Source organism: Arachis duranensis, chromosome 8 (assembly GCF_000817695.3).
Source record: "Arachis duranensis cultivar V14167 chromosome 8, aradu.V14167.gnm2.J7QH, whole genome shotgun sequence".
Classification (NCBI taxonomy): Eukaryota; Viridiplantae; Streptophyta; class Magnoliopsida; order Fabales; family Fabaceae; genus Arachis; species Arachis duranensis.
In genome coordinates this window covers 16,590,993-16,612,690 of record NC_029779.3, presented here as the reverse complement: position 1 = coordinate 16,612,690, position 21,698 = coordinate 16,590,993, and the positions used below count along the sequence as shown (strand labels likewise).

General features: G+C 29.9%; 1 protein-coding gene across 2 annotated transcripts; it reads left to right on the top strand.

Moving 5' to 3' along the window:
* Window positions 1-13,256: 13,256 nt before the first annotated feature.
* LOC107461229 (uncharacterized) lies at window positions 13,257-16,750 on the top strand. Of its 2 annotated transcripts, none has more exons than XM_052252512.1 (7): window positions 13,257-13,521; window positions 13,617-13,716; window positions 13,800-13,938; window positions 14,332-14,453; window positions 14,579-14,700; window positions 15,705-15,864; window positions 15,951-16,750. In XM_052252512.1, exons 1-7 carry the CDS (start codon window positions 13,383-13,385, stop codon window positions 16,057-16,059), a joined length of 891 nt encoding a protein of 296 aa, XP_052108472.1. In that variant the 5' UTR covers window positions 13,257-13,382; the 3' UTR covers window positions 16,060-16,750. The 2 variants fall into 2 exon arrangements, with proteins under 2 accessions (XP_052108472.1, XP_015935197.1); XM_016079711.3 differs by having other exon boundaries at window positions 13,266-13,521; window positions 13,800-13,920.
* The last annotated feature ends 4,948 nt before the right edge of the window (window positions 16,751-21,698 follow it).

The window sequence follows — 21,698 nt, the reverse complement described above, 5'->3', positions numbered from 1 at the left end:
TATATTCAATTAGCTAAACTGGATTTTAAATATAAAGTTACAGGTAGATTGTAACGTAATATTACCTGTTGGCTAGTGGAAAACTGTGGGGTTCCCTAGGAAGCGGCGATAGGTATGGCATTCGGATCCAAGCCCAACCGAGCATAAGTGTTATTGGACCATCCATTTCCTTACAGTTATAACGAGATTCCCTGCATAATGCCCTGTAGAGGTGTGCTAGGCATGCTGATCCCCAACTATACTGTCCAATACTGGCAAAATCACGAAGCAAGGGTAGATACTTCCAGTGCACACCTACCCCAGATTTATCCCCAAACAAGATCGTCCCGATCAGCAACATAATGTGACACTTCACATACCTTTGTATACTTATTTCATCAGTCAACTGAATGTTTTCTTTAGATCCCGCAGCCAAGTTAGTTTTATGCAGCATCCTCTACAGTCCGACTTACGCGGTGCAACTCCAAACTAATGCAAACAATCCGCCTCCAACGCTGGAAAACTACTCATTGTCATCTCAGTAACTGAAAGACCATCCGTCGGAAGACCAAGAATTAGAGCAACATCTTCAAGACTTTACGGCACATTCACCAATTGGAAGGTGAAACGTATGTGTATCAGGGTGCCAGCGTTCGATTAGAGCATTCACGGGTGCTTTTTGATTTTGTACGACACCAATTTGAGATGCATGATAAAATTCAGTAACTCGTAAATGCTCCTCCACTCGATCGTTGTACCGATCCGGCGGAACTGGATGATCACAGGTCAATATTCTTAATTTCTGCAAGAAACATAATAAATTATTAGTCAACTCATTAACTATTATTATTATATTACTTACTACTAGAGGACAAGATTTTTTAAGCTATAGCCACTCATTAACAAAATTTGCACAACTAACTCAATAACAAATATTACTTGAAACTTGTGTCATAAATTTTTTAACTTAATTCGACTAAAACAAATAATTAGTGCTTCAGTCAACTCATTATTAATAAAATTAACTAATGAGTAGATATAAATAGATTCATAATACATACATATATATACATTCCTAATCAAATCTTAAGAAAATTAGTAAACTTGAGAGATATTGTTTGTTTATTTATTTGCGATATGAAAAAGAATTTCCTAATCAAATCTTAACATTACTATTATTTGTAATATTAATTATTTATTAACTATAACTATAAGTTAGGTAAAATTACATACATAATTTCTAAATTTTAAAAAATATTAATAATTTCTGTCATTTTCTTCTTAAATTTATTTTCTAATAACAATAATAATTAACTTTCTAAGAATCATAATTACAATTAACTACGAATAAAGTAACACACTTTTAAAAATTAATAATAACCATTCGGTTTTCTTTTTATTTATTCCAGTTTGCAAGGCCACAACAATAATATTTAATGTTCTAATAATTATAAATAATTAAATATTTATAAAACTTTTCAAAAAAAAAACTTTCTATCCAAAAATTAATAACAATTCGGTTAACATTTTTTAATTTATTTTCTACATATTTTCATATTTTCCCTTCTTCCAACATTATAATAATTATAATAAAAAATATTAAAAAAATTAAAAAAACTATTGCGTTTTTCTTTTAAACTGCAACATAGTCCAACAATGTTTATACCATTAACAAACTAACAATAATAATAACTAACGCACTAACAATAATTATTTTTATCCAGAAATCGTGAAAAATTTAACGAAAAATATTAAAAATAGTCCCAACCATTCTATGCCTAATTCTAAGTTTAGATATTAACAATAATAATAACAACAACTAAGTTTCAACAATAATAATTATAATAATAAAAATTAAAAAAAATTAAAATAAACTTACATAATCAGAATGACTAAGATAGTGCATTATATGAAACTCAGAGCGATCAACATCTTTAGATTTATTTTTTTTTTGCATTTTCTTATCTTCTTCACCATGCAAACCCACCAACAGCAGAGAAAGGAAGTACAACTATGGAGTTTTGAGGTTGAAAATGAAGGCCGAATGAAATAACTCGGATGGTGGGTGAGACTCTTTAATGCATCCATCATTTTGGTCTGTGGGACACCGTTTGGGGAAATACAATTGCTCGACGCGTGGCCACCATGCAACAAAACAGACTATCCGTTTTCGTTACACCAAATCAGACCCTCGGTTTTGCAGAACCTTTGTCGCACGGTCCGATTTCTTCAACACTTAGACACCACATCCTTGTTCACCCCCTTCCCCCGCGCGCGCGCGTTCCCATAACCCGGTAAAGCACACCCTTTGATCCATATAAAAATTAAAAAGTGCATGATTGAGCTATATACTCCAAAGATCATGTCATTCTAGAATAAGAAGCTGTTGCACTTGTGATCAAAGAATAAAGAAGGAATGATTCCCTTTCCAATACTAACGGTTATAACATTGATTTGTGCAAGGGCTACTTGGATCAAAAAGAAAAATTTTCTTACATTGAAGAAGAGATCAACAAGCTTTATATATCATGATTTGTCCACGGAATAAGGTAACTAATTTGAGCTAATTCAGATAATATGGTAACTAATTTGAGCTAATTCAGATAATATACGCACAGCTTTTGCGGGATTTTTTCAATAATAAAATAAGAAAATTCATATTTCTTCGAATATAATTTTTGGACTTTCATTTTTAAAATACGATTTTTTTTAATTTAAGCAAGTTTGCTATACCCTCCGACGAACTCTATAAAAATTGATAAATTCGTTTAACCCAGCGAATTCCGCTCAAGTTTTTTAAAAAACGCACTTTTAATCCATATCATTGTGTAGAAAATACTATATAGATCTACAAACAATTTATAAGAATACACAAAAATAATACAGACAACAAGTATGGCTTCTTTAAGGATTTTTTTAATTATAAATTAAAAAAATAAGACATATTTAACAATGGCAATCATTGTTATTGTCTCTAAAAATACATAGGTACACCGAAATAAGCCATATTTAACAAAAAAAAATTTAATTATAAATTTTAAAAAATAACTATAAATTATCTAAGTTGAGTTAGTACTTAGAAATTATTAAGGTTGGGTTAATTCAGGTGAGTTACAAAAATATGAATCTTTTGAATTGGTGTTTGTAATTTTTTTTATTATAGTAAAAATTCCACTATTGTTTATAATAGAAACTGAATATTGGCCACATTACACTTTATAGTCGAACCAAGATATATCGCGTTGTCACTTATTCTCTAACTCTCATCTCTGTACTATCATTTTCTATTCTTTTACTTTGAGATATGCGAAAAGCAAAATAATCTCTTATTTCATGATTTATGCACAATCAATTTTATTAACTTTCAAAAATAGTTTCTTGATTTAATCCTCCCTTCTCAACTTACTTAAAAATTTTCACTTGACATAAGATTTTCGACTCAAGGGACTAACTTAACAATTTGGAGTTAACGATCTATGGCAATTAATATTGTTGCATACGCTCTAATAGGAGAATAATCCAACAATAAGCCACCATACTTCAATGACACTAAATATGCCTATTAAAAAGAAAGGATGATGATCATCATGAAATATATCGATTGTAATGTCTAGAAGATTATTCTCAATAGACTAGACATTCCTACCAATGTCAATACGAAAGAAAATATTGTTCTAAAAAAGGATAATAAATGGAATGATGAATACAAGAAGAAAGTAGAGTTAAAAGACAAAGCTATCAACATGATACATTGTGCAATTAGTTTCGAAAAATTTAGAAAAGTTTCAAGGTATAAAACCCCAAAGGAGATACGAGACAAGCTATTGTTCACTCATAAAGGTACCAAACAAGTTTAAAAAAGTTGTATTGGTATGCTTATAAAAGAGTACGAAATATTTCTGATGAAAGAATGTAAAAGCATGGACGAAATGTTTGAAAGATTTTTCATAATCATTAACAATCTTGATGCTCTCGTGAAAAAACACACTGAAAAGAGCTTGTGAAAAAAATTCTAAGAAGTCTCATAAAAAAATGGAAAACCAAGAGCATAGCAATTGCTGAAAGGAACAATCTAAAAAAAATCTCCTACGACGAAAAGAGAAAATCTGCTAGCTTATAAAATAACTCTTCATGAACCAAAGAATAAAGATCGTGCGTTAAAATCCAATATCTCCTCCAAATATGAAGAATCAGAAGATAATCTCTTTGATGATGAGCTCGTCTTCTTCGCTAGAAGGCTTAGGAGAATGATGAGATAAAGTGGAAAGAAAAAATGATATTTTTCAAAGGACTTCAAAAGGGATCAAAGCAAGGTTATCTGTCATCACTATAAAGAATTTGGCCATTATAGATAAGACTGTCCACAAAAGAAGAAGAAGAACAATAACAAAAAAGAGTAAATAACTATTTCTGACCATGAAAGATTTAAACGCTGACAAAATTGACCACAAAAGAACTAAATGAACTTTATACCCGTGAAAGATAAATTATGTTCAACAAAAATATCCAATCATTAAATTTTTATTAACTTCATTAACATATTAAATTCCAAAATTAACTCTACCACCAATCATTTTCAACATTCAACCTCCCATTATGCCTCCTTCATTTCTTCTTCCATTCTAAAAACAAAATGAAAAACAAAAAAATCCTAAACTTAAATCTATCTTTTTTTTCAAATCTGTCTATCTTACTCTTTTTTTTGTCTTTTTATTTTTTAGAATCATTCATAGTAATTACAACTTAATTGATTATGAAAAACATAATTTAAAATCATGATAAATAAACAGAGAAGCTTTAGCATTAGCAATAGTACATGAACATAGAGAAAAGAATGGGTTTGAGGAGAGAAGGAAAAAGTGGGACTTAAGAAAAAGAAAAAAGTGCCTTCACGAGGGTTAACGGTGAACTTGATGCCAATGGCCAAAGAAAAAGAAGAACCCTCATAAACCTCTTTGGTTAAAGCAAAGAAAGTTACCACACTGGCAAGCTCCATGATGGTTCTAGAAACATTTATGGAAAAGGACTTCTTCTAGTTTTGAATGCTCAATTCAAAAATGAGCTACTTCTAAAACTATTAAAAAGGAGCATTTTGGAGGCTTAAAGGAAGAGAACTTGCTAAAATGGAAGTGGGTTATGTTGGTCTTTGAATTTGGTGTCATTGAAGGTGTAGCTACATGGCGAGTAGGAATAGGGCTTAGAGTTCTTTAGTTTTTCATTTTGTTTATGTAATGGAAGAAGAGAAAGAAAAAGAAATGAAGAAGGAGGCATGAAAAGAGGTTCAAAGTTGAAGATGATTAGTGGTAAGGTAATTTTAGAATTTAATGTTGGAGTTAATAAAAATTTAACGATTGAATATTTTTGTCAAAGATAATTTATTTTTCATAGGTATAAAATTTATTTAGTTCTTCCGTATTCAAATTTTTCATGGTAAAAAAATATCTATTTACTTTACAAAAGATAGAAGAAGAAGGTTCTTATAACATCATGGAACATCTTGAAAATGACACTGATGATAAAGATTTTGATCATGAATATCATATTTGTCTCATGACTAATCAAACTAATTATGATAAGGTAGACTTTACTAAGCTTCTTACTGGATAAATGAATCATTGTATCTTATTATTGATGATTTAACTAAAAATTCTGCTAAACTTTTCAATAAATATAGCAAATGTAAAAAGAAAAATGATGTTTTGAAATTGAAAAATGCCAAGCTCAAAGAACAATTAAGCATGACAGAATTCTCTTATGTTTTAAAACAAGAAAATGAGCTTTTGAAAATTGAAAAATTAAGGATCTAAAAATGAAGAATTCAGCTGATGCATCAAATGATGTTCTTGCTGAAAATGAGAAATTATAAGAGATTATCAAGAATTTAAACATTGATTTAACAAAGTTTGTTCAAGGTTTTGAAAATTTGGACAAAATTCTAGCTAGCTAATCAAAAGTCCTTTTTTATAAAATCTGATCTTGGTTTTGTGAAAGAGAGAAAACCAATTTTAAAAAATAATTTTAAAGCCTCTTCCTCAAAAATAAAAATGGTTCAATATGTTTCTAATAAAAATCACAAGGCCACCTCTTTTAAAATAAGAAAATTCTTTATCATTCAAAATTTTTCAAAAAGAAGCAACATTTATTCTAATTGTAATAGAGATGGACATTCTTTTCCTCAATGTTTCATTCACAAAAAGAAAACTGATAATTATGTTTATAATATTGTTTGTGATTATAATGTTTTTGAGCAATAAAAAAGAATTATCAAAGAATCTAAATTAGTTTGAATACCTAAAATTTTATGAAAATTTTGTAAATTTGTCTTGTATTCAAGAAGAGCAAAGACATGTGAAATCTTGATAGCAGATGAAAAATTCATATTCTTCATCAAGCTAAGTGAATATGATAGTGAATTTGTGACTTTTAGAGATGATGTTAAAGAAAAAATCACAACCATTAGAAAAGTAGGTAAGGACTTTTCATCTTGCATTAACAATGCATTACTCATTGAAGGATTAACGGATAATCTTATTAGCATAAGTCAATTATGTGATAATGATTATATGTTCATCTTTAGAAAAATCAAATGCAAGGTGATTGATGAAATTTCTAATTCTATTTTATTCATGGCCAAAAAGTATGACAATGTTTATGGTTTAACACTAAATGAACTAAAAAATCAAAATACAAAATACCTTTTTTCAATTGATTTTGAAAAATAAATTTGACATAAAGAGACTAGGGTATACAAGCATGTTCCAAATCTCTAAACTAGTTAAAAATAATTTAGTGAGAGGTCTTCATAATATAAAGTTTGATAAAGATATCATTTGTGATACTTGTCAAATGGGCAAACAAACTAAAATTTTTTTAAATATAAGGAAGACGTCTTTATTAAATGTCTTTTAGAGCTTTTAAATATTGATCTCTTTGGTCCTACTAGAACTCAAAAACTTAGAGGTAAAAGTTATGATATAGTTATAGTGGATGACTATTCTAGATATGATAAGGTAATTTTATTTGTTCATAAGAATGATACTTTCAAGATTTTCAAAAATTCAACAGGAATGTTCAAAATAAAAAATATTTAAAAATTGTTTGTAAAAGAAGTGATCATAAAAAAAAAATTAAAATTATTTTTTGAATTTTTTTTTTGTGATGAAAATGTCATTACACATAACTCCTCTTGTCCAAGAACACCTCAACAAAATAGTGTAGTGAAAAGAAAGAATAGAAGCCTTCAAGAGATGGCTAGAGCAATGTTATGTGAAAGTGATATTTTAAATTTTTTTTAGGTTGATGAAGTAAACATTGCATGCTATATTTTAAATCGAACTATCATTCGTAAGTTTTTAAAGAAAATCTCCTATAAACTATGGAAAGGAACTCCTCCAATTATAAAATACTTTCATATCTTTAAATGGAAATACTTTATTCTGAACAAAAGAAAACTTTGGTAATTTTATCCAAAGAGCTGTGGAAGAATATTCATTAATTATTACACAATTAGTAAAGCCTATAGAATTTATATTAAAAACTCTAAAACTGTTGAGAAAATTATACATGTCACATTTTTTGAGATTAATGATATTTTTAGTATTTATATAGATGATTACAGATGATAAAGAAGTTAAAAATGGCTCTGGACAAGGTGTTGTCCCTAGATTCTGCAGATGTTGCTGCAAATGAAGATTCTGGAGACAAAATAAAATTATCTTTTGATTCTTTAGGAGACAATACGACTGCAAAAAAATTAGAAACTGCAGAATCAATACTTGAACCTTGCTCCAAATGTTTTCAAATTGAGAGAATAGAATTTATACAGAATTATCTTAATCAATTCATCATAGGTGATCCTTCACATGGAATTACAATAAGATCATCTATAAGAAGGTTAGAATCAAACAATTTTGTCCTTATCTCAACAATAGAACCTCAAAACATGGAAGAGGTTATTGAAGATTCGTCTTGGTTTAAAGCTATGAAAGATGAACTAAAAAAATTTAAAAAGAATAAGGTATGGACTTTGGTTCCAGATTCGAATGACAAGAAGTCACAGGAATAAAATGAATATTTAGAAATAAACTTGGATAAGATAGCAAGATTGTGAGAAACTAAGCAAGGCTTGTTGCACAATGATATAATCAAGAGAAAAAAAATAGCTTTTGATGAATCATTTGCTCTAGTTTCTTTAAGTTGATTAATTAAGTTAGTTTATAATTAATTAGAATAGTTAGTTAGATAAATTAATTTAGGATTTACTTTAGGATTGAAGTTAGACTAATTTAGACTTGAATTTAAATTAATTAAGTTAATTTTATTATTAATTAAGATTTGAAATCAGATTAATTATTTTTACAAATGTTATTAATTTTTAGATTTCACTAACTTTATTCTATTTTAGTATTTTTTTTGTTTGAATGTCGTATGGTGTTAATCATGGGTTATTCGTGCTAATATATACGTGAATTGTTCGTGCTATCTCTAAACGTGTTAAATTATTTAAGTTTTATACTATACTTACTTTTCCTAAGATACAGTTTTAGGACAAAAGTATGAAAAGATTATCTAGTGGCGCTTTCTTGTTGAAAAATTGCAAAGTAATAAGGGATTACACACTAGAAGAACCAAGATTTGATATTTTATTGAATGCGTGTTTGTTTTAGTTTATGCCTACAATTGTTTTCTCTTAAAAATTGATAAAATTTTTAGTGAAAAATTCTACCAAATTTTCATTAAAATTATTTAAAAATATGTTTGGTTTATGAAAAAATAAAACATATATTTGGTAGAGAATTCTAATTATAAAATAAACACTATCAAAATTCTAAAAAATTTAAAAAGTTGTGTTCTTGGTTGAATTTTAGGTTATTTGTTTCAAAATGATTTTAAATTATCGTTTGTGGATATATGATAGGAATAACGGTCAAATAGGGAGTTTAAAACCTAGGTTCTTTGAGGGGGTTGATTAGTTTGTTGCGTATGTCTTCAATAGAGAATCTTCTAGGTTTCAAGGGATAACTAGGTGCCCGTGTTATAAGTGTCGACTGACTAAGTTTTTTGGACCTTCGGATATAACCTTCACCTTTACCGTAATGGGATTAAGAGTGGATATTGGGTATGGACTGAACATAGAGAAGTTGATGAACAGAGAATCAATTGATCTGCACCAAATTTCAATAGGTCTGGTCGATCAAGGAGGGGTCGAGTCATTAGAGAGATGAATTTGGAAGAGGTGAATTGGAAGGTAACTAAGAGAGATGCAACGAGATAGTATTTGATGCAATCAGTGTTAATAATATAAAAGATGTTGAATAAGAGTCTAACCCAAAGACAAAAGATTTTATGATTTGTTAAAATATGCCACACAACCGTTGTTTGAGGGGTATATTCACTCGAAATTATTTATCTAGATTACAATGATGAATAGTAAGTTTGAGTCAAATCACACATGAGAGTCTTTTGCTAAGTGATCCGCCCTTGATAAAAAATTAGTACCAGCTAGGACTACTGACATCTCTCAAAGCCATTATGAAGCAAAGAAACTAGCTTCAAAGGGATTGTTTGCTGTATTACAAAGGGATATAGACCTTACTACTTGTAAATTTTGTAATGCACCGAGGTATTAAGTAGATAGAAAATAGATTGGTAAATGAAGGTTAAATAGAATTTCAAACAAAAGGATGCACTACTTATCCCTAATCTCTAAGTTAAAAAAATTATATGCTTTAATGAGTTCGGCCTCTCACATGACATGACATAGTAACAACAAGAGAGACAATAGTTTTATGATGCACCTGTCATAAGAAGAGTCTTGAAAGTACTTTGATCAGGTCCATTCTATATTTGTGAGAGAATCTATAAATGTTAGATTAGCTTTGTGCTCTGATGGATTTGCACAAAACTTTAATTTCAGTAACACGTATTTTTGTTAGCCTATTGTGGGGACTCTTTATAACCTACATCTCAAAATGAGCATGAAAGAGTCATACATATTCTTAACTTGCATCATACTTGGTCCGAGCAATTCAAAGGCCAAAATTGATATGTTCTTGCAATCCTCGGTGGATAAGTTGAATGAGTTGTGAATTGATGGTGTAGAGATATATGATATTTTAACTAAAACAAACTTTCAAATGTATGCTGCATTGATGTAGACCATTAACGACTTTTCTATGTATGAGATGTTTGGTTGGTCTACTCAAGGTAGAATATTGTGTCCCATTTGTATAGAGGATACAAAGTCATTTTGATTGAAGAATAAGGGTAAGAATTTGTGGTTCGATGGTCGTTAAAGATTCTTCGAGTTTGACCATCCTTTTTTGTGCAACAAAAATTCATTTAGGAAGATTGAAACTGAACTAGAAGAGAAACCCGTTAGATTGAGTGGTTTAGAAGTGTTACATCGAGTCAGTAGTATCCTTAAGATCGTCGAGAACGGAGTAGGGCATTTGGGATATGACAGGAAGCATAATTTGACAAAATAAAGCATATTTTGGAAGTTGCCTTATTGAAAAGAGAAATTGGTTTATCATTATCTTGATGTGACCCATATTAAAAAAATATGTTTGATAATATCATACACACGGTAGTAGACGACGAGTGAACCAAGGATAGCAATAAGGTTAGGTTAGACTTGATGGACACTTGTAGGCGGTCAGATCTGAACTTAAAGAAACTTGACAATGATCAATAGTCTAAACCAAAAGTTGTATTCGCTCGAACGATGGGTCAAAGACAAAATATTTGTAAGTGGATTAGGTTATTCTTAGGTCGACTATTATGGATAATGACATCATTAACCTTAGAGTAGACGATGACATGCTATTAATAGAGGACGATGATGATTAAGAAAAAAAAGGAGGTAGATGGAGATAAAAAAGAAGAAGACGAGTTCGATAATTAAGAAGTTACCTCAAAAGAGGAGGATGAACTAGAGAAAGAAGATGATGAATCCGAATAACAGTAACCTAAGTATAGTTTAACTAGCTTGTTATATCTTTAAACTTTAATTAGATTATTATATAATTATATTGTACGCTAGCCACATAACTATTTTCACTCTTGTTTTAGGTAGACTGCCACCTTTGCAGGACCAAGGAGATGTCAATGATGATACCTATCAAGACTCGTAGTGATTAGGGTTTGTTATGCTTTGTTTGAAAATATTTTATTTCTTTGAATTTTTATTCTGTACACCTAATATTTACCTTATATATAGTTGACTATTTTCATTAAAAATACTCCTTGATTTTTATTAATTGAGATTTGACTATTAATTGTTGATTATAGGTTCTAATAAATACAAAAAATTATTGTTATCATCAAGTTTACTATTGATTAATCTGAAGGTAATGTGGCGCAAAACCATAGCACATGGCGCCAAACTTATCGTTGGAATTTGTCTGACGGTAATCACCTCCATATTTTTGTCAATTATTTAATGGAACTAGTCGCTAATTTTACCAAAAATTACCGTCGAATTTTAGAATCCGATGGTAATTAGTTATTGACAAGGAGTTTATCATTGAATTTGAGTCTGACGCTAAATTCGACGGTACTTAAAGAATTTCTTGCAATGCCTTCTCCTTTTTCTGGTTGTTTCTTCGTCTTCTTCTTGTTTTTTATTCTTATTAAGAAGGTGAAACAAGAAGAATTATGAGTAGGTAAAAGAAGAAGAACAAGAAGAGGTTGAAAAGTTTTGAATTGTGTAGAATTTTATCCAAAAAAATAGCACCAAAATATTTTAATTGTGACATAAGAAGTTTCTTAATTTTGACACCGAAATTTTTTAACCGTAACACAAATTCTTGTTAAGAGAGTGAAATAAAAAAATTATAAGAATATGAAATAAGATGATGATGATGATGAAGAAAAAATTGGGCATAATTTATTAGAAATAGTAATGAATTTTTTTAACCGTGACACAAGTTTTTGTTAAAGAGAGTGAAATAAGAAGAAAAAAAAACAATGAACAAGAAGAGACAAAGGATTGAGAGTTTTAAATTGTGTAGAATTTATTAGAAAAATAATACCAAAAATTTTTAATTACGACACATAAAGTTTTTTAATTTTGACATTGAAATTTTTTAACCGTAACACAACTTCTTAACATAAAAATTTTTAACCAAATTTTTTTATTATTGAACTATGGTATTAAACTCATATATAGCATGTCTAATTATTTCTGTGTCATTTGTAATAAATTGTTGTATTTTTTGTTCTAAAATATATTTGAGTGTATTTTATTAGTTGAGTGAGTTAAAATTTTAAATTTCTGATTCTTTAAAAATTTTTTGTGTCATTTATAAAAAAATTTGGTGTTATTTTTAACAAATTTCTTATATTATTAATCTAAAATTTTTATATCACTTTTGTTATCCTTAAATTAATCATTTGATATTAAATTAAGAAGAAAAAGAATCAAGGTTATGAAAAAGAAAGAGATGATGAGGATGATTATGATAAAAGTGAAGAGAAGGAAAAAGAAAAAAAAATAAAACATAAATAAAAATATAAATTTGATTTGGTCGAACTAAATTAAAAAAAGCTTCATCCTTTATTTTTTTATATATATATTTGATATGTTAACAATTAATTTTTTATATATTAGTATGACAAGTAGGATTGGAAGTGAGATGAGTTGAGTCGAATTAGATTAAATTAAGGCTCGACTCACGAAAATTAAGTTTGTCTCACGACTTGATTCATTAACAATCGAGCCTATTTTGTAAGCTCAAGATCGGCTCAACGAAAACTCACGAATTATTAAAAATATTTATATATATGTAAAATTATATATTACTATTATATGTATATATTAAATTATTAATACGCATATCTTATATGTATTTAATCTATATTTTTAATATTATTATATATATAATAGAGTTAGCTTACGAGCTAATGAGCTGAGTTTATCCAAACTAAAACTTGACTTATTTAATTTATGAGCTCAAATTTAAGTTCAAACTCAACCGATCAACTCACGAGTTTAGCTTATCAAACTATTAATGAATCGAATTTGAGCCAGCTTGACTCACTTTCAGCCCTACAACTAGTAAATGGGTAAAAAAAAATTCATGAAAATCAAAATCCAAAATTCAGGTCATAATTAATTATTTAACATTGTTGTTACGCATAGGAAGGATGATGGATGAAACTGAAAATGAGCATGCAGTAGGCACCGTTACCTTACTACATAACGTTAAAAGGGGTCCCACGTGGGGTCTCTGGTCTACCTTTGGACCCTGGGGTCCTTCTCATTCCAACATTCGAACCACCACCTGACCTAACTATTTTTCTTTCTTTTCCTTTTCCTCTCATTCGAAGGAACCCCCATACTCCATAGTCAAATCAAACCCCCAAAACCCAAAACCTCACACCAAATTTCATTTTCACCCATGGCTTGGGTACCAAGATTCAACGCAAGTCGTATATGGCTACCTGCATTTCTCTTCTCTCTTTGCATCCTCTTCTTCACTCCCACTATCCCTCGCTCCCACAACCACCACCATTTCGTTGACATGCGCAATCTTCTCGGTAACCACGCTCGCTTCAATCTTCAACCATATTAATCACTTCTCTTGTTTTTGTTTTCCTTCTTCTCATCGTTTCATCTTCTCGCTCTTTTGCAGGAGTTCCCAACACCATCAATGTCATCACAAATTTCCCTTTCTTAATTGTTGGTGTTCTGGGCTTTGTTCTAGCCCTCGATGGAGCTGTCTTCTACATAAGGTTTTCCACTATTCTTCTCGCCATTTTAACTAAAATTGCTACAATCGCTGTCTTCAGATGATAGCAGTCCTTTTTTTTTTCAGTTCTCAAGGAGAAGTCTATGCTTGGGTAGTATTCTATGCTGGAATAGTAGGCGTGGCTTTTGGTTCTGCTTATTACCATTTGAAGCCTGACAACCACCGTGTGTTGTGGGACACTTTACCGGTTGGTATTGCAGACCAAGTATTCGACGTTTATTCTCTGATTCTTATCCCTTTTTTTTATATACTCTGTGGTGTTTGAGTTTAAGTAGTAAATAGAAGACATTTTCCAACTGCATGATGTATTCGTTTTGATGAGAGGCTTTCTGATTAAACTAACACGTTAACAGTAGATACTTTTGATGGTGTAACGAATTTTCAGTTCCATATACCACTCACCGAATTCTCTCTAAAGGAATACTCGTAATTTAGCTATGGAAATTAACAAATTTCATACTTGTTCTTGTACTAGTTTTCCAGTAACTCTGTCTAAATGCATTTTTTTTTTTTACTTTACAAAGTTGCAATGATGTCTGGGAACTGCTATTCTCGCATCTATTTTCACTCAAACGTTCACTGGTTTTATCAATGCCAGATGATGGTGGCATTTTCTTCGCTTTTTTCCGCATTGGTTGTTGAGAGATTCGGCCAGAGGATCGGGTTGTTCTGCCTGTTTGCACTCATTTTTGCTGCCGTTCTTTGTGTAGTTTATGAACGGTTAGTTCTTCTTTTCCTTACATACTTTAAAATTGCTGTTTCTGTCTTTGAATTCATTCTTCAAGTCAAGGTGCTGAAACAGTATCCCAGTTTTCGTCTGAATTCTGTCTTCTAGTTGGTTGCAGAAATTATAATGACATTCGGTTCTGCATGATATTCCAGTTGACTCTTCCTCTAGCTATTCCAGTAATAGCATTTATGTATAGCTCCAAGTACACTCACTCAAGATATTGGTTTCTGGCTACAGGTAATCTCATAGACGTTTGTAATGCTGTGGTTTTAATTTGCTTTGTTTAGTGTTTGCTAACTCTGTCGACTGCCATCATTGCCTTGATGAAATGGCAGTAGTAACAGGAATAGGAAACTCTAAGAAAAGAAGTAAACTCTTGTACCATTCGCAGCTTTATATTTTCTACCAAATGAACTTTGGTGGGTACCTTACATAAACTGTATAATTGAATATATGGGAAAGGAAGATGTCACTCCACTTGTTGGTCACACTGCTAATGCCCTATATAGTGGGCGCTTATGGACTTCTTCATTTGAATGGAAACTAGTGGTATTTTCTTATAACAGGGTGGATTTCATGTAATGATGTAGCCAGTTTGATAGGGATAGGGATAAGATAAAGGGTCAAGTATTAAGATATTCTGTTTGATTATGAAAAGAAAAATATAACTCTCATCAAAGATGCACTAATCAAGAGGAAGTCAATAATATTGGGGTTATCATAGTTGTGATGAATTCTAGTGCATATAAGACTATAGTCCCCTAAAATGAGTTTGATTTCAGGGTTTGCCTTTGCTATACTACCGCTATGCCTGGTTCTGTAGCTTTTAGGACAAGTTTCTGTGTTTTGAGTTTATACTAACCCTCAGGAAGGATCACTCATTATATATTTTTTTCTCTGATTTTGAGGGCATACTTGTGTCTTAATGTCTGAATGAGAGCTAGCTTGATTGTTTTTTTAACCCCTTGTTGCATTTTGTATTATAATTTCTTTTCCCCTTATTTGTCCCATGAAACATTCTTCAGTTGTGTTGTGACCCGCTGCCCCCTATAAGCAATATATTCCTTTCTGTTACACTGTCCATGAATGATGTAAATTTTAAGGAAAACAAGACAGCTGTTAACATACAAGTTCAGGAACTTAAATCTTGGTCATGACCTTGAGTAATAGGCTATTACTAATACCCATATATACCATTCATTTTTGTGGTAAGCTTTGAAGCTTGAAATGTTTTGGCACAGGTATTTATCTGCTAGCAAAATTTGAAGGCGCTACTGACAAGAAACTTTACCATGCAAATAACTACATTATCAGCGGGCATTCTTTGGAACACTTATGCTTATCGTTGATCCCAATTGTGCTCAGCATAATGCTCATCTACAGGGAATCTAAGTTTCAAAGGTTTTTGATCAAAATGCCTTGTAACTCTTCTGATTTCACATAGAGAAAAACTCTTGTTCTATAATAATCTGTTGGCTTGATGACAGGTTAGTTGATCTTAAAGATCGACATCAAAGAGGAGTGAATGATGATTTTTCAACTGAGCTATATATGGCTGAGACTTTACAGCACACTGAGCAAGTCAAAACAAACTAGATGAAACTCTCTTCCATAACTTTGAAAAACTAACAATTTTAACTGTCTAGTAGTGTCAAATTCCTTTGTTTTCTGTGAGAAAAGGAATCATAGTTGACACTTACCTGCATTAATTGTCGGCCATATGGATGATGGATGGGAGAGCTCGTGCATTCTACGACATGATAGAGGTCCTTAGGTGACAAACAAGTGTGTGTCTGACACGCGTTGTTTTTCTTTTTGTCGTTGAGATCATTGCCCTTGTCAGTCTTGGAACAGTTGATTGTGAGGCATTGGAGACTTTGTATTCTAGTCTTATTATTAGAGTAAATGTCTTTTCCGATCCTTAACCATTATCCCGAAGTAATTCGTCTAAGTGGCCGTGTGAACGGTGACCTACAGATATGTTAGGGACTGCTTAATCCAATAACAGGGGTGCGTAGACCAATTACTTGGATGGTTCGGGACCGGTTAGAGATTTTCGAATTGTGGAGAGGTGCTTTGTCTTTCGAACAAATGGTTAGGGATCGAAAAGGACAATTACTCCTTATTATTATTGGTCTCATTTTTACTCATTCGTTTTCTTGTTGGAAGTGAGAGAGTAACTAACATAGAGAGAAGAACGAAGATTTACTTGTATGTTCTTAGAGTATATTTAATGCGTATTTGGGTACAATTCATTAGGAAAGATGGCTGTAAATGTTTCTGATGCGTTGTGTGAGGTGCTTTGGAAAGATATGCTTGCTTCACATGCCGTTGCTTTGTCCTTTTGAATAGCCTTTTGTGTGTTCTTATTTGATGGCTCCTAATATTATTCACAATCATGTGGCTGTACCAGCATATACATTATACACAATAATTTATTTGTATTACATTCGGTGATCTTTGGTTTCTTTAGGTGGGTTCACAAGTTTGAGAACATCGGCTTTCAAAATTCCTCTTTATCTATTTTAAACTCATGGATAAGAAAAAATTTAAAAATCTTAAATCATCTCTTCTATTTTCTTTTTTTCCCCTTCCATAACATTTCCTTTCCTTTTCCTCACAATTCGCAAATACACCCTTGGGGGTCTCTTTCCTTCTCCATCTTGCTAAGGTGATCAATTTTTTCAAAATATACTGTCTCTATTTTGAAGTCTCCAAAGAAAAGGTTGCTTCTGATTACAAGAGTGACTGATATCAGCAAATTAAAAGTAAAAGATGACTCCTTGGATAAACAAAATAAAAATGGAAGTTTGCCAATTTGTCACCACATAAAAGTTTTTGTTGAATCTTTACTGCATCCCTAAAATCTTATTTCCAAAATTTTCAGGCTCTTAAACATAAGGGTGGCAATGGGTAGGGTTTGGATCCAACCCAATCCTATTCACAGGTTGAGAATATTTCAACCCTAACCCTACCCGCTTTTAACCCGCGATTACAGAAAAGATACATTATTATTATATAATTTGATGATAATTCAAAATAGAACTGATTTTTATGTAAAAAAAAAAATCAATTATCAATTAATGATTCTTTTTTAGTGGCTAAGAATCTTTTTGCATTTAATGAGAGATCTTTGGTTCAACATTTACTTAAAACATATTTTTATATAAATATAACATATACATATATAGAGTGCGGGTTAATCGGGTAGGGTTGAGACTCAACCCGCACAAAAATCCTACCCGCACCCTACCCTATCCGCTGCAAATCGAGTTGGCAACCCTATCCGGCCGGGTGGAGTTAGATTGGGTACCCACGAATAAAGTATATATTGCCACCCTTACTTAAACATGCCAATTTTTGCAACGATAAATTTATACTCCCTGCATTTACAACAAATTATCACGTTTCACAAAATTGGTTTATAGATGTGTTTAAATTGGTAGACTTCCTGACCAAAAAAAAAAAATGGCAGAGTTCATTGCACTCTACCCTATCCAAAATTAAGTAAAAGAAAGTAAGTACAACAAAAAAATTTTCTGCCGTTTTCATAATTATATATTGTAAAAGAATTTAGTCAGCGTTATCGGTATACTATTTAATTTGTTAAAATTAATTTTAAAATATAAATTATTTTATTTCTAACTTTTAATTAAAATTAATTAGGTATATGTTCGTCATGTGCAAATCAGGCACACACTGTAATACTATATATGTAGCTGCACTCAATTTGTTGATATCAACTCACTTTCTATTTAAAGAAATGTTAGAGGTTCAAATTCTATCTTTTGCATATAGCAATCTATTAATCAGTGACAAACTTTTAAATAAGACTCAAATTCTCAATCAATTAGTTTTTTATTTGACAAATTAAAAAATACCATGTGTAACTAAAAAAAAAAAGAGAAATTATATGTAATGTAGTATAAGAAGATATGTACACATAAAAAATTAAAAGTTATCAATAGTTGATTTTGGTATATACACGGATTTTTTTTTTTGGTCATTACAATACAATATACCCATACAACACAGTCACCCACACTAATAGTTTTTTTTTTTTTTGACTAATAGAATTTGAACCCAAATGTGATTATTTAGGAGACTTTGTTATAATATGCTCTACTAGAACCAAGCCTCCAACCTGTATGCACCGACTTTGATGTAAACTAAACAACTCAAGCACAGTATATATGTAACTAAACCAAGAGCACACACATATGTTTATTGTGGGGGTTGGTATAGTTGGTCATAGTAAAAAGTATGCACGCCATTTTGTACAAAAAGAAAAAAAGGGCCCCACTTAAAATTTGAAATAATGTAAATCCAAGTGTCGGCAGTGTACCATAAAAGCGTAGAGTTTGGATATCCCTCACTCTATCTATACAAAATAGTAACAAAATACTTGTCATCATGCTCTTTAAATAATATATACACTATATAATGATCAATTTAATTTAGCAACAAAGAAAGTACTCGAGGAGGAGACGATAAATGAATTAAAAAGGTAAATATCCAAGTGAGAAGTGGACCGCCAAGTGGGTTGGGAAGCAAAGGTAATAATTGGCTTTGGAGTTACGCATATGCAACAATGAATGAATGCGATTACTAAACTAAACTTAGGGTTACAGGGTCAATTGTCAATCTCTAATATAATCAGCACTGACTCAGATTTTACAGTTTCGAGATGAACTTATATATAAAACCACAACATGCAATATTATTGGTTAAATAATAATAGATAGATGTAACTATAATATAATTTTTTTGTTCACCGTATCTCTTAATCTAACAAGTCAAAAATTAATCTGTCACAAATTTAAGCTCCATTTAAGAGTTTGTCACTAGCCTGAGATAAAAACCATTATAGTATTTTTGAAGTGATTATGAGTTTCTAATTCAATTCACGAGTTCTATAAAAAGTCTGACAAGATTTTAATGTTTGGAATTGGACATATTGGAACATTGATATTAGTAGGTGTGCTCCTTAAATTTATTTTTCTAAATTAGATAAATAATAAGTTTTCTTTTTCTTTCAAAGATTAAAGACAAAAAAGAAAAAAATCTCTGAAAAACAAATAGTTATTGTGAAAAAAAAAAACAGCATAATATATGGAACCTTACGCTACTGATAGCAAGTTGGCGCTACTGCATTCTTTTTGGGAATTCCTATAAAATATAAACCACCAGTTGATTTTGACCAATGAAAAGTGGATTTTTTTTTTTTTAAGTGGGCTAAGCATAAATTTTATACTGTATATTACATAAATACATAACAGAAATTATATTTATGTTATCTTTTTATTAATCATTTTAAATATGAAATAAAAAAGTTAAAAGTGAGTGTACGTAAAAATAACACAACATTTCTCGATACAACCAAACACGATGTTATAATAATAATAATAATAATAATAATAATAATAATAATAATAATAATAATTGCTTTGTCTGTTCATAATTTCAAACAATCTTATTAGATAACTAATTATGATACTAATCAACTACAATTAATTATTAATTGGGATGTAAAAAATTTTAAAAATTACCAAAAATAACATATAATTCATTCTAAAAAATTAATTTTATTACCACAATAAAAAAATAAAAACTATATAAAATTTTAATTATTTCACTTTCTTTTTTTACACCCCCAAAATAAAGTCTCTTTTTGCAGTGCTTCTCTTTCCATATAATTAATTATTAGTTAGGATGTAAAAAATTTTAAAAATTATCAAAAATAACATATAATTCATTCTAAAAAGTTAATTTTATTACTACAATAAAAACATAAAAACTATATGAAATTTTAATTACTTCACTCTCTTTTTTACATCTCCCCAAAATAAAGTCTCGTTTCGCGTTGCTTCTCTTTGCATTATGCATGTACTTATTTTTGCCGTGTGTATTTTTTTCTATTGTACTTTTCGGTGGTAAAACTTGAAACAAAATTTTAGAGGGACCAAATAGAGAATAATTGTTAAGATATTTTTTACATGGACCTCATTTAAGATAAGTTTGTCTTACCTCATCTTTTTGATTTGGATGATATTGTCAAATTTGAAGCTATTTTTCAAGATTTCATTCCAAAGAATTAAGGTCAAAATCATCAAATGCAAGTTTTTGAATTTTTGAAAGTTATATCTCACTTTCTTTATGATTCATTAAAGTAGAAGAGCTATTTATAGGTATTGATATTGTAAAAGTTATATGTTCTCCTTCTTAAATATTAGCCTTTCTCTTAAAAATTCATCAATTTTTTTATTTTTCATGATTATTTTATATAAAAATTTGAATATATATCCTGTAAAATATGTAAAAAAAAAGTTAGAAAGACAAATATTAAAATTTATAATATTTATTGAATTTCTTTTATCAATTTATACAAATACAATAATATCAATACCTATTGAATATTCTAATATTTTTTATCATATAAAAAATTTAATTAAATAAATAATAAAATATAAAATAATATTAAATTAAATAAAAAATACCTAATTTTTTATATTTAAACTCAAATGTAGAGGAAGTGTTCCAAATCCAACATGTTTTGAATGTTTAAAACTAAAAATTATTGTGCAATAAAAGTAAGAGATAAAGATTTGAACTTGAATACTTTAAGTTATAGTAAAGCATTTGAACCAACAAAACTATTTTTTATTTTTTGAAAAAATACTATTTTTTTTTTATAAAAAATTTGGGGTCATGGCTCCATTTATCTCAATTAAGCTCCACCCTGGTGCCTTTGTTTTCTCTCTGCTGTACGTTCGCTTCTCTTTGCCGGTCCTTTATTTCGCTCCACCGTGCTGAAGTTCCTTTTCCGTGTGCCTCTCTTCGACGTGGTCAACTTCTCTATTGTGCTCATTTTTCTTTACACATAATTATTGGCGACAGAATCTTGAGCACGTCGCAAAAAAATACGTTGTCATTACTTCATTGTTACTATAAAATTTTAAGGTCTACAATCTATCGCGAATCTTTTTTCTTAGATTTTTTATTTGAGTATTTAAAAAGAAAGAGATTAAAAGAAAGAGGTTTAAAATTTTTAGAATTTTGGGATGTTGCTTTGTTTATTATTTGGAATGATATTTTTTTAGAATTTTTAGATATTAATGATTGTTATATTTTGATTTTTTGAATATTTTTTATTTAAAAAAAATTTAAAATATAATAAAAAATATTTAAAATTAAATAAAAAATATTAAAAATTATTATAAAAAATATTTAAAATT